Source organism: Cebus imitator, unplaced genomic scaffold (assembly GCF_001604975.1).
Source record: "Cebus imitator isolate Cc_AM_T3 unplaced genomic scaffold, Cebus_imitator-1.0 Scaffold474, whole genome shotgun sequence".
NCBI classification, from domain to species: Eukaryota; Metazoa; Chordata; class Mammalia; order Primates; family Cebidae; genus Cebus; species Cebus imitator.
Genome location: NW_016107789.1, coordinates 1,065,782 through 1,078,837, shown reverse-complemented (window position 1 = coordinate 1,078,837; position 13,056 = coordinate 1,065,782). Strand labels below are relative to the sequence as shown.

The following is a 13,056-nucleotide window of genomic DNA, read 5'->3' as shown; positions in this document are numbered from 1 at the left end:
AACCTCCGCCTCCCTGGGATCAAACGATTCCCCTGCTTCAGCCTCCTGAGTAGCTGGGACTATAGGCGCACGCCACCACGCCCAGCTGCTTTTTTGTATTTTAGTAGAGACGGAGTTTCACCATGTTGGCCAGGATGGTCTCGATCTCCTGACCTCGTGATTTGCCTGCCTCATCCTCCCAAAGTGTCGGCATTATAGGCGTGAGCCACTGCACCCAGCATTGAATCATTTTTCAAAGCACATGCAAAAATGCAATTTATGATATCTTTAAATCCCCATTGCATGAATTTTGGCCTCTAACAATCATAAAAAAGGCTTACATCACTAAAATAGAAAATTTTAAAGTTTACTAAGGGACTATGTGTTGTATAATTCCTTATAAAAACCCTAATTACAATTACTTTGCTCCTATCTACCTTCCCACATGAACGCTAAACTCCAAGAAGACAGCAACTGGGCTGCCTTGTTCCCAGCTGTATTCCCAACACTAAGCACAGAATCTGAGGATTACACTGAAAATTTTCAGTTAAAAAATGCAGGTCCATGCTCAACATCATGAGTCATTAGGGACATGCAAATCAAAACTATAATGAGGTTCCACTTCCTGATCACTAACACGGCTATAACGAAAAGACACAATAACAAGTGCTGATGAGGATGTGAAAAAATTGGAACCCTCATATATTGCTGGTGGGAATGTAAAATAGTTTGTTTGGCTCTTTGGAAAAGCAGTTTCTCAAAGAGCTAAACAAAGAGATATCACATGACCCTGCAGTTCTCCTAGGTATATACCCAAGAGAAACATGTCCATGCAAAAACTTGTATAAAAACATTCATAGCAGCATTATTCATAATTGCCAAAAAAGCAGAAAAAATCCAAATGTCTATCAACTGATGAATATATAAACAAAATATGGTATATCCATAAAATGGAATAATATTCAGACATAAAAAGAAATGTGTTGGTTCATGCTATAACATGGGTGAACCTTGAAAACACTATACTAAGTGAAAGGATCCACTCACAAAGGGCCGCATATTGTATGAATCTATTCATATGAAATGTCCAGAATAGGCAAATGCAAAGAGACACAAAGTAGATTAGTGGTTGCCAGAGGATAGGGGGAGGCAGGAATGGGGAATAGTTGATAATGGGCATAGGGTTTCTTCTTGAGATAATGAAATGTTCTGGACTTAGACAGTGATAGTTGTAACAGCTCATAACTATACTAAAACCCACTGAATTGTACATGGTGAAAGAGTGAATTGTATGCTATATGAATTATATCTCAATTTGTTCAACAGCCACAGGCCTTCAAGCCTACCATCTAACAGAAACACATCTTTACGGACACAATATCTTATTTTCAAATCATTTGAGTGAGTCAATTAGTAGACTCCTCAGCAGCTTAGGACTTGCCAAGTCCCTCACCTATAAACAAGGGTTCAATATCACAGAATAAAATGGATCACAACAATTATATCCTGCATATACAAATTTGATAACCTTGAAAAAAATGGATAAAATCCTAGAAATATACAGCCTATGATGACTGAATCAATAAGAAGTAGAAAACCTGAACAGATTGATAACAAATAAGGAGACTGAATAAATAATTTTAAAAACTGGTCAGGCATGGTGCCTCATGCCTATAATCCCAGCACTTTGGGAGGCCGAGGCAGGTAGACCTCACCTGAGGTCAAGAGTTCAAGGCCAGCCTAGCAACGTTGCAAAACCCCGCCTCTACTAAAAATACAAAAAAATTAGCCAAGCATGGTGGCACAGGCCTGTAATCCCTGCCACTCAGGGAGGCCAAGGCAGGAGAATCACTGGAACCTGGAAGGCAGAGGTTACAGTGGGCCAAGATCTTGCCACTGTACTCCAGTCTGGGTGAGAGAGCAAGACTCTGTCTCTAATAACAATAATAATAATAATGATTTTCCATCAACAAAAGTCCAGAACCAGATAGCTTCATGGCAGAATTCTAATTTAGAGAAGAACTAATATCAATACTTCTCAAAGTCTTCCAAAAAAATGAAGAAGAGAAAACACTTCCAAACTCATTTTATGATACCAGCATTACATTGATACCAAAGACAGACAAAATTACTGCTATAACAAGAAAAAAAAAATTACAGGCCAATATCCCTGATGAACAAAGATGCAAACATTCTAATAAAATATTAGCAAACTGAATTCAGCAGTACATTAAAGAGATCATATACCAAAATTAAGTGGGGTTTATCCCTAGGATCAAAAGATGGTTCAACACATGCAAATCTAGAAATGTGATACACCATGTTAGCAGAATGAAGGACAAAACCAAATATTCACCTTAATATATGCAGAGAGGCACTGACAAAATTCAACATATTTTCATGATAAAAACTCTTGACAAGTTAAACGCAGAAGCAACGTACCTTAACGCGAGCCATATATGAAAAGCCTACAGCTAACATTATACTCAACGGGAAAAAACTGAAAGCTTTTCCTCTTAGATTCAGAACAAGCCAAAGATGCATACTCTTGCCACTTGTATTCCATATAATACTGGAAGTCCTAGACAGAGCAGTTAGGCAAGAGAAAGAAACAACATCCAAGCTGGAAACAAAGACATTATATTGTCCCTGATGGTACATGGCATGATCTTGTATACAGAAACCCTAATGACTCCACCAAAAAACTGTCAGAACTGATGTATGAATTCAGTAAAGTTGCAGGACACAAAAATCAACATGTAAAAATCAGCAGCATTTCTTTATACTAACAATGAACTATCTGAAAAAGATATTAAGAAATCAATCCCATTCACAATAGCTCAAATTTTTAAAAGACACTTAGGAGTAAATTTAACCAAAGAGGTGAAAGAACTATATACTGAAAACTACAGGACACTGATGAAAAATAGTATAAAAAGACAAATAAATGGAAAGGTACCTACGTTCTTGGATTAAATAAATTAATATTAAAATGTCCATAGTACCCAAAGCAATGCACAGATTCAATGTAATCCCTATCAAAATTCCAATGTCATTTCAAGGAAACAGAAAAAAAAATCCTAAAGTTTGTATGGAACTGCAAAAGACCCCAAAGAGCCAAAGTAATTTTGAGCAAAAAGAACAAAGGTGGAGTGCACATACCTGACTCTAAAATATACTACAAACCTAATCAAATGGCATGGTACTGGCACAAAAGCTAACACATAAACCAATGGAACAGGATAAAGAGCCCAGAAATAAACTCATGCATTTGCTGTCAATTGACTTTCAACAAAGGCACCAAGAAAACACAATGGAGAAAGGAAAATTGTTCAAAAAATGGTACTGGGAAAACTGAATATCCACATGTAGGAGAATGAAATTAGATCCTTATCTCACAATTTACAGAAAAATCAGCTCAAGCTGTATTCAAGACTTAAGTGTCTGGCCTGAAACTATAAAACCACTAGAAGAAAACACTGGGAAAAGAAGCTCCATGACATTGGCCTGGCAAAGGCTTCTTGAACTTGACCCCAAAAGCATAGGCAACAAAAGCAAAAATAAACAAACAGAATTGCATCAAATCAAAAGGCTTCTGTACAGCAAAGGAAACAACAGAGTGGAGAGATATCCCAGAATGGGTGAAAATCTTTGCAAATCATGCATCTTACATGGGGTTAATATTCAAAATATATAAAGAATTCAACTCAATATCAAGAAAACAAAGAAGTCAATTTAAATATGGGCAAAGGACCTGAACCAACATTGTTCAAAGGACATACAAATGGCCAACAGATATAAGAAAAAATGCTTGTCATCACTACTCACCAGGAAAATGCAAATTAAAACCACAATGTGCTATCACCTCATAGCTGTTAGAATGGCTTTCATCAAAAAGATGAAAAATAACAAGTGTTGGAAAAGGTGTAGACAAAAAAAAAAAACCTGTGCACTGCTGGTGAGAATGTAAATTAACATTATGGAAAACAATATGGAAGTTCCTCAGAAAACTACAAACAGAATTACCGTATGACCCAGCTATTCCACATCTGGGCATATGGCCAAATGAAATCAAACCAGTATGGCGAAAAAAAAAAATCTACATTCCCATAATAATGGCAGCATTAGTCACAATCACTAAGATACAGAAGCAACCTAAGTGTTCCTTATCAGATAAATGGCTAACAAAAATGCCATACACACACACACACACACACACACACACACACATTTATATATGTAAATCAGAATACTTTTCAGCCTTAAAAAAGAAAAATACTCTGTCATTTATGACAGCATGGATGAAACTAGAGAATGGTATGCTATGTGAAATGAGCCAAGCACAAAATGACAAATAACTTGATGATCTCACTCATATGTGGAATCTAAAAAAGTTGAATTAATCGAAGTAGACAGTAGAATGGTGGTTGTCAGAGGCCTGGGAAGGGGGGAAAATGGGGAAAGAAATCTGCTGATCAAACAGTACAAAATTTCAGTTACACAGAAGAAATAAGCTTTAGTGATGTATTGCAGAGCAGTGGCCATAATAAATAATGCATTATATATTTCACAATTATTAAAAAATGGATTTTTTACAAAAAATTAGCTGGGCATGGTGGCATGTGCCTGTAATCCCAGCTACTCAGGAGGCTGAGGCAGGAGAATTGCCTGAACCCAGGAGGCAGAGGTTGCGGTGAGCCGAGATCGCGCCATTGCACTCCAGCCTGGGCAACAAGAGCGAAACTCCGACTCAAAAAAAAAAATGGATTTTAAATGTTTTCACCACAATATATATGTGAAGTGATAGATTTGTTAATTAGCTTGATTTACTCATTCCACAATGTAAACACATATCAAAACATCACATTGTACCCTACAAATTACTATATAATTATTTGTCCATCAAAAATAAAATTTAAAAAAAAAAGGGCTCCAATTAGAGAGGGGGGAAAAAAAGAAGTCAAGGAGAGCTAACTAGTTGGATAAAGAGTCACTTAGCAATAAGAGCAGAAGCATTAGAAACAGAAATTAGGAATCCACAATCATTGATTATACTTTCTATTTCCACTGGCTTTCCTTGCTAGCGGTCGCTTTGATTCTATGCATGTATATCCCAATAAAAATGGTGCTATTTTCATCTATGATAAATTAGTAATAAATGTTTTTATTTGTCCAATGCATTACTATTTTCCCAATAAATCAACCTTGACTACTTGTGTCCCCTACCCCCAACATCGGACAGGCCATCTAGTCTCACCGGATCTCCTAAATATGTATCCTCTAATTGCTCCCTCTTTTCTATCCCCAGATAACTGCAGACACCTTCTAATTGGTGTTCCTGTCTTCAATCTCTACCTTTCACATCCCCACTTGCTTCCAACTCATCTATCTTCCGTTCAATAATTCATTCAACAAATATTTAAGCCCCTACTAATGCTTCTGAAAATGTCAGTCTTCTGTACCCAACACAATTTTCCAACAGAAAAAGGTTGGAAACAACCTAAATGTCCATCAATAGTAGGCTCATTTTAAGTAAATTGTGGGGTTTCAATAAAATGGAAAATTAAGCAGCCATAAGAAAAGCAAAAAGAAGAGGGGGATAAAAAAGGAAGCTTTTGATATATTGATAGGGGAAGATCTCGCCATGATGAGCTACATGAACAAAGCAAGGTGCACAGATGCTAAATATGGTGTGTTGTCATTAGCGAGAAAGTAGGTTGAGGGATATACATTCACGTATTTTTGTATTTGCTTATATTTGCAGAACATAGCTCTGGAGAAATAAAGAAATGCATTCTGGTTGCATTGTCTGAGGGGACAGGTTATTAGGTAAAATAATGTATATAATGAAAAATTATTCATTATATACTCTTCTATATATGTTTTAAATTTTTTAAACTACGTAAACGTACTATTTAAAAAAAGAAATTGTCAATCTGACCATACTACTTTCCTACTTAAAATTCCTAGTAAGCAAGAATTCCTATCACCTTTCAGAATAACATACATAAACATCAGAGCTCATAGCTCACACTCTCTCACGCTGTATTTCACCTGCGTTTCCATAAACCACTTTGTCTCTTTATAAATGATGTCATGGTGCAAGGATCACCTCCAGGAGGACTCTCCTGCCTGCACACCTCTCTAGCTCATGTGCTCTTCATTTTGGTCCCTCTAATGAATACCTTTATTCATCCTAATAACTGACACACATAGTGTGTGTGTGTGTGTGTGTGTGTGTGTGTGTGTGTGTGTGTGTGTATTTTTAAGACACGGAGTCCCTCTCTGTAGCCCACGCTGGAGTGCAGTGGCATGATCACAGCTCACAGCAACCTTGATCTCCTGGGCTCAAGCAATTCTCCCACCTCAGCCTCTATGTAGCTAGGACTACAGGTGAGCACCACCACACCCAGCCAATTTTTTTTTTTTTTGGTAGACACGAGGTATTGTTCTGTTGCCCAGGCTGGTCTCCAACTTCCGACTTCAAGTGATTCTCCTGCCTCAGCCTCCCAAAGTGCTGGGCTTATAGGCATAAGCCACCGCATCCCATCCAGAGTATCTTAATTCTGTATTTTCATCTTCTCTAGAACTTATGCTCTTTGGGGAACAGAAATAAATCTTTTTCTATATCCTCAGTGCCTAGCATGCTGCATGGTCCACAGGAGACACAAAAAATCTTTAATAATTGAATGAGGTCATGACTGTAATGAGGAATTTATCATTTGAATTATGCATAACTATAATTATAAAATGCTATTTAATTTATAATAGTTCTAGATATGCATAACATGACATCACAGTAAAACCTGTTTCACAGATGCAGGTCAAGGACTGAGCTAGGTTTGTCCATTATTCTCACTGTACTATAAGAGCTGGGGCACACGATAACCCAGTCCTAAGAAGAGAAATCAGTATTTTAAGCAGCTCCACAAAGTGGTAGAAAAATTGAAGCCTTCAGACAAAAGTTTCAAGTGTAGTCTTAAAATGATGAAGAGGCTCTAATAAAAGATTTCATAAGACTTAAAGAAAAAGCTTTCCTGTGGCAGACAAATACTTCCCTTTATGAGAACAGTTGTTCGTCCCTCAGCTCAAAGGCCCACAGGAAGCTGTACCCATTGTTCCTAGTGAACTTTTACAATCATCTGGTTTTTCTCATCTTCTCCCTCAAGGTGAGTACCAACGATGCTAATGCAATCATGACTTCCACTGTGGACTTCTGGCCTTCTTTTTTTTTTTTTTTTTTTTTTTTTTTTTTTTTTTTTTTTTTTTTTTTTTTTTTTTTTTTTTTTCTTCTTTCATTAATCATCAGAGATAGCCAAGTTTCCATTCTGGAGGCTTGGAGGCTAAAGATTAAAATAGCCTGGATCACTCTGAGTGGATCATAATTTCTCATACATACTAGTGAAATAAAGTCTTTTATCCTACAAATGTCAAAGGTCATTCAAGTGAAAACCAGAGCATCAAGTGTCTCACTGTGTAGGACCCTAAGCCACATAAAAAGGACCATTTTAATCAAGTCTTCATTGAAGGTCCAAATTCAAACAATCCAAATCTCCTCCAATCTGAAGGTGAGATAAACCCTCCCCCACCACACCACAGCTTCTGCCACAGCCACTGAAGCCAGAAGTATAAGTGAAGTCAAGAATAACTCTATTATTCATTGGAATAACAGAACCACATTTGGGCTACACACCCAGGCCATATGTAGTGGGCACTGCTATTTTGGTCCATCCAACACCCATTCCCTCTATTTCTTGTAAAATACTGAAGTTCCTCTCCAAAACCATTTATTAAGTTAAGTGGCGCAGGTGTACTGGATGACTCTATCCCACTTCCCACCGCCCACCAAGCCTGGCCAACCATAGCATTCTTTAGACCACAGAGATATAATTAGGGATAGGCCCAAAACCCAATCAAAGCTCATCTTTGAACTTTTGTTACAGCTACCAGGAAAGAACTTTTTCTATTTTATCAGTAGGAGAAGGGACATTACCTGACAATGGAGCCAACGCAGAACAAAGAGACAGCCAAAGAGAAAGGCCATGGAGATGCGGCCTGAGGCCCTGCATCCGGGAGTGTCTGGGGACATATTTACTCTTGAACTTCCAAACTAGGAGAGCTATAAATGTCCCCGCCTGCTTCAGTTTTTTCCTGCTTAAGCCAGTCGTCTTTTTTACTTGCCACTGTAAGATTTTTGTCTTATACACAAAAATGGAATGTAACTCTTCTCCTTTTCCTTCTTTCCTCTCTTTATGCTAACACTGAAAGCTAAAGGCTATTGTCCTGAGTCCCCTCTAATAAAAATTAATTAAAATAAGGCTCATGAAAAAGCTGGGTGACTAAGAGAAGCATGTCCTCTGGATCTGTCCACAAACTCCTGCCTTATCTATCTATACAGGACTTACCTATCTATACCATTCTGTCACCCTACTGCCTCTACAGACAGACACTAATCATAGATGAAATGACATTCAAAGTTTCTTGCAGTTCTGAGCTATATGATTCCATTAAGCTTCAGCTGCCTCATCTGTAAAGTGGGAGACGGCTCTCTCACAGGATTCTTGGGAGGATGAATACAGCAAAAGAATATTTTACAAATGTTTCTTGAAAAAAGTATGTGACATTCTTTATTCCCAAGGCAGTTTATCAATATTGTATCCACCAAAAAAGGAGACAGGTCATTCAAGAAATTATTACAAAATGACTAAAATGTATAAGGCACTTGGAGGATATAGAGATTAAAACACCTAAAAATGCTTCCAATATAGTATATCGGACAACTACACAACTAGCACTACATTACAGAAAATATACAAGTTGTCATCAAACGACAACAGAATAAGCTATGGGAATTGGGAGGATAGAAAAACTACTTTGTAGGAAATAGAAAGGTTTCATGGAAGAGACAGCACTTAATTGTGCCTGGATGCCCAGGGAAGCATTACGGGTCAGAAATTTCCTCAGGCAATCAAGACTGACTTTATCCATACTACAGACATGCCACCTACAATGTTACCACCTCATGATCCTAAATGACTTTCAAATAAGTCTAAAAGATACAAGCAGACTAAAATACTTTGCTTCCTTGTTACAAAATAGGAAGCCGTGCAGAAAACTGTTAGGATAATTTTCTCAATGAGAATTGTATTTTTGTAACCAGAGGGAATATACATCAATTTTTTAAATGTCTATAGTGTTTCCCAGACAGTTCTAATTGCCGCAACTATCCAGTGAAACTGAAAATTCAAAAGCCCAAACAAAACGACTCATCTAAAAAGTGTTAGTATAAATATGTCACTCCAAGAAGACCTTAACTCACTTATGTTTCCCAGCACACACCATGAATTTCCACAATGTGCCATGTGCTCATGCTCTTCTCCTTCTTGGAATGTCCTTAAATCTGAAATTCCATTCCCAGCTCCTGAAAATATCTTCTCAGACGCCTAGCTCAAATGTGACCTTTCTTTGAGGCACTACTTGACTTGTCCATGAAGAATGAATTATTTCTTCCTCTCCAGGTACTCAGGACACACTCCTCCTATAGTCTTCTCACTACAGAAAAATGATGCTTGTGTGTGTGTGTGTGTGTGTGTGTGTGTGTGTGTGTGTGAGAGAGAGTGAGAGAGAGAGAGAGAGAGAGAGAGAGAGAGAGAGAGAGAGAGAGGGAAACACCTACCAGAGTGTAAATGCCTTATGGGGAGTATATGAGTCTTTTTCTTTTCTGTATGCCCAGCACATAGGACAAATCTTAAATAACAAGTCTTATATTGTAATGTATCAGATAAACAGAAAACAAAGATGGAAAAAAAGGCAGAACCACAACTGTGATCATTTACTTCTCCTGAAATATTGGAGTTCCTGAATTCAGAATAAATGGCTAAGTGCTAGAATTAGACCAAAGTCATATGCACATGAACTAAAACATCTGAAACCAAGGAAAACAGATAAAGAACAATCTGCTATGACAACACGGTCTTGATAACAAGACTTCCGTCAGATTCAGTCATTAGGCTGGGCCTTTGAAGGCTTGAAGGTATATTCTCATCAACCACTAATTTGTTAATAACTGAGATGCCCCTAAACATTGTAGAAAGCAGACTAAAAGAACTGGCCAAAGATGACCCATATAGCATAAAAACACTCTATAGGGATGACCCATAAAAACATTCTATAGGGATGAAAAACGTACATCTTGTAAACATAATCCAAAAGATTCTAGCATCCACATCTCATTCTGGAACCCATAGGAAAATGGAATGTTTAAAAATGAGGAATGTTCAGTACTTGCCCCCGGAATCAAGACAAAATTTTGAGACAGGCCAATGTGTACATGCAAGTGAGACAGCTGCCCTATTAAAAAACAGATAAACAGATGTAAGGATTTCTCCTTAGAAAGAGGGAGAGATAGGCCAGGTGTGGTGTCTCAAGCCTGTACTCCTAGCACCTTGGGAGGCCAAAGTGGGCGGACTGCCTGAGCTCAGGAGTTTAATACCAGCCAGGGCAACATGGTGAAACCCTGTCTCTACTAAAATACAAAAAATTAGCCAGGTATGGCAGTGTGTGCCTGTAGTCCTAGCTACTAGGAGGCTGGGGCAGGAGAATTGTTTGAACCTGGGACGCAGAGGTTGTAGTGAGCCAGGATTGCGCCACTGCACTCCAGCCTAGCAGCCTGGGTGACAAAGCAAGACTCCCTCTCCAAAAAAAGGAAGAGACTGATTATCAATCAGGCAAGTTAGAGAGTAGAGAGGAATTAAAATCAAATATGGCCAATACACACTAAAACAGTAACCAGAAGTCTTTACCACCGAAAAGATAAACAATACTACAGAGCATGCTCTAAGGGTAACAGGAAAAACTTTAAAGGCCCAAAATTATACAGGATGGAAAAACAATGAGAAACTCACCTATCAACTTCCTACACTCTACACCTGACAGACTAAATCACGGTCCTGACCTCATCACCCTCACAGCCCAGTTGGGGAGAGACATCAGCAGAAAAACATCTTTAATAATTGTTATGCCAGAGTAAACACATACTGCTGAGGCAGGATACCGAAATACTGAAGGCGAGAGAGAGGAGGTCCGGTGAAACCTGCTGTGGATGTTACCTCTCACCTAAGTCTTAAACACTGGTCAGGATTAACCCAAAGGAAAGAAAAATGGGATGGGAAAAAGATAGGGTGCACTAAGTAAACAAGATGGAGCACCAGTTCAAGAGTGAGATGACCTGACTTCTAGTCCTACAAGTTGTTCCAGCAACACACCAATATGCAAAATACCTGGCAGACAGAATGAAGTAACATTCATTCATTTATTTTCTGAGACAGACTCTTGCTCTGTCGCCCAGGGTGGAGTGCAGTGGCACAATTTCAGCTCACTGGAACCTCCACCTCCTGAGTACAAGCAATTCTCCTGCCTCAGCCTCCCAAGTAGCTGGGATTACAGGCGCCCACCACCACGCCTGGCTAGTTTTTGTATTTTTAGTAAAGGCGGGGTTTCACCACGTTGGCCAGGCTGATCTCGAACTCTGGACCTCGTGGTCTACCCGCCTTGGCCTCCCAAAGTGCTGGGATTACAGGCGTGAGCCACCACAACAGGCCAGTAGTAGTTATATATCCTACAACTTAACACATCAAGGCGCCATGCAAGACACAGATAAATAATATTAATAAAACAACTACAGTTTGCTCAGTCCTTCCTATGTGCTGAAGTGCTAAGAACAGCAGGATAAACAATACAAGCCCTTGTCCTCAAGCAAAGTCTACTGGAGGAGACTACAGATAAGTATACAACCCACCCTGTTGAAGACACTGAGACCCAGGATCCTAATTTATTCAGTTAATAAGAGAGAAAATGATTACTTAATCCATAATTGATTGACTTAAAAATTCTGAGATCCACATCAAGAGAATAGGTTAGAGGGAGGAAGAAATAGGGGGTAAAGAAGTAGCAATAATCCTCCAACCAAACTCCCTAATGTTCAATTAAACGGAGTCTTCCGGTGAGGCAGAGAAGGAACCCCTCAAACGGGATCAGCAGGTGCCCGATTTGAGGTGTGGTTATAACCTTTACTTCCCTTCCTACTATTCTCTTGCTTTGCCTACTCCAACCCCATCCAGGAACCCAGCAGATCCCACCCGCCTCGGAGGAATCGAGGTAGCACCTTCGAGTGCGAGAGCGGCCGCTCTCCGGGTAAAGGGCCCGGAGCGTTAGCCTCCCGCGAGTATCGGTGAGCGGCCGCCGAACTGCCATGGGCCCCAGGCCGCTGCGGCGTGCCACAGCCGCAAGAACCCGCAAGGGACCCCGCACCCGCACCGGTCCCAGCCTCCTCGCTCTCGCTCCCTGCGGCTCCACACAGCAGCAAGAGCAGCAGCAGCAAGAGAACGCGACCCAGCTCAGGGCAGCGTCCACAAACCAGCCCTGACTCGGGCGCAGCCATGTTGTCCCGCGGGCCACGTGATACGGTGGGTCACGTGGCTGAGCCCTCCTTAAAGGGGCAGAAGTTTGAGTTCACTCACGTAGTGGCCAGGAGAGTTGCTCTTCTCCACCCTTCTTCAGGTACTTCTTAGGCGTTCCTGCTTCCCTGTGCTGACGTCAAAACACAACAAAACACAAAACTCAAGGCCTTCCACAGACCGTGCACCGCTTTATGATTTCTTGGTTGAAAGATGACAATCAAATTTGTTGGGCATTTCCTAAGTGCCAGAGTACTATGCTAAGCATTTCACTTTTTAAAATCTCATTTAATCCTCACAAAGGCCCTGTAATGTTGGGTTCACAGAACAGTTAAGTGACTTACCCAGATCCTATGACAAATAAATATCAAAAGCAAGATTTAAATACAGGGAATCTAACTTTAAATCCTGAGTTTTAACCATTATGTTGTACTGCAGACAATTAAATACGTTCCTCCTAACAAGAAACAGAGAGGAAGATGAACATGTGGAAGGACACTTCACCAAGGGATACAGTTAAGGAAATCCAGACTGTGATATATGCAGAACAATGGTTCTTGAAGTGTCATTCCTGAGCGCAGTGTCAGCACCACCTGGGAACATGTTAGAAATGCAATACCGA

General features: G+C 39.7%; 1 protein-coding gene across 2 annotated transcripts in view; it reads right to left on the bottom strand.

Moving 5' to 3' along the window:
* The window catches only part of SUMF1 (sulfatase modifying factor 1), a 104,144-nt gene extending 91,689 nt beyond the window's left edge, over window positions 1–12,455 (bottom strand). For both annotated transcript variants that reach the window (XM_017512645.1, XM_017512647.1), the window contains exon 1: window positions 12,143–12,455. In XM_017512645.1, the coding sequence (XP_017368134.1) occupies window positions 12,143–12,418 (276 nt within the window). In that variant the 5' untranslated portion in view covers window positions 12,419–12,455. The remainder of the gene's footprint in view (window positions 1–12,142) is intronic.
* Between the last annotated feature and the right edge of the window lie 601 nt (window positions 12,456–13,056).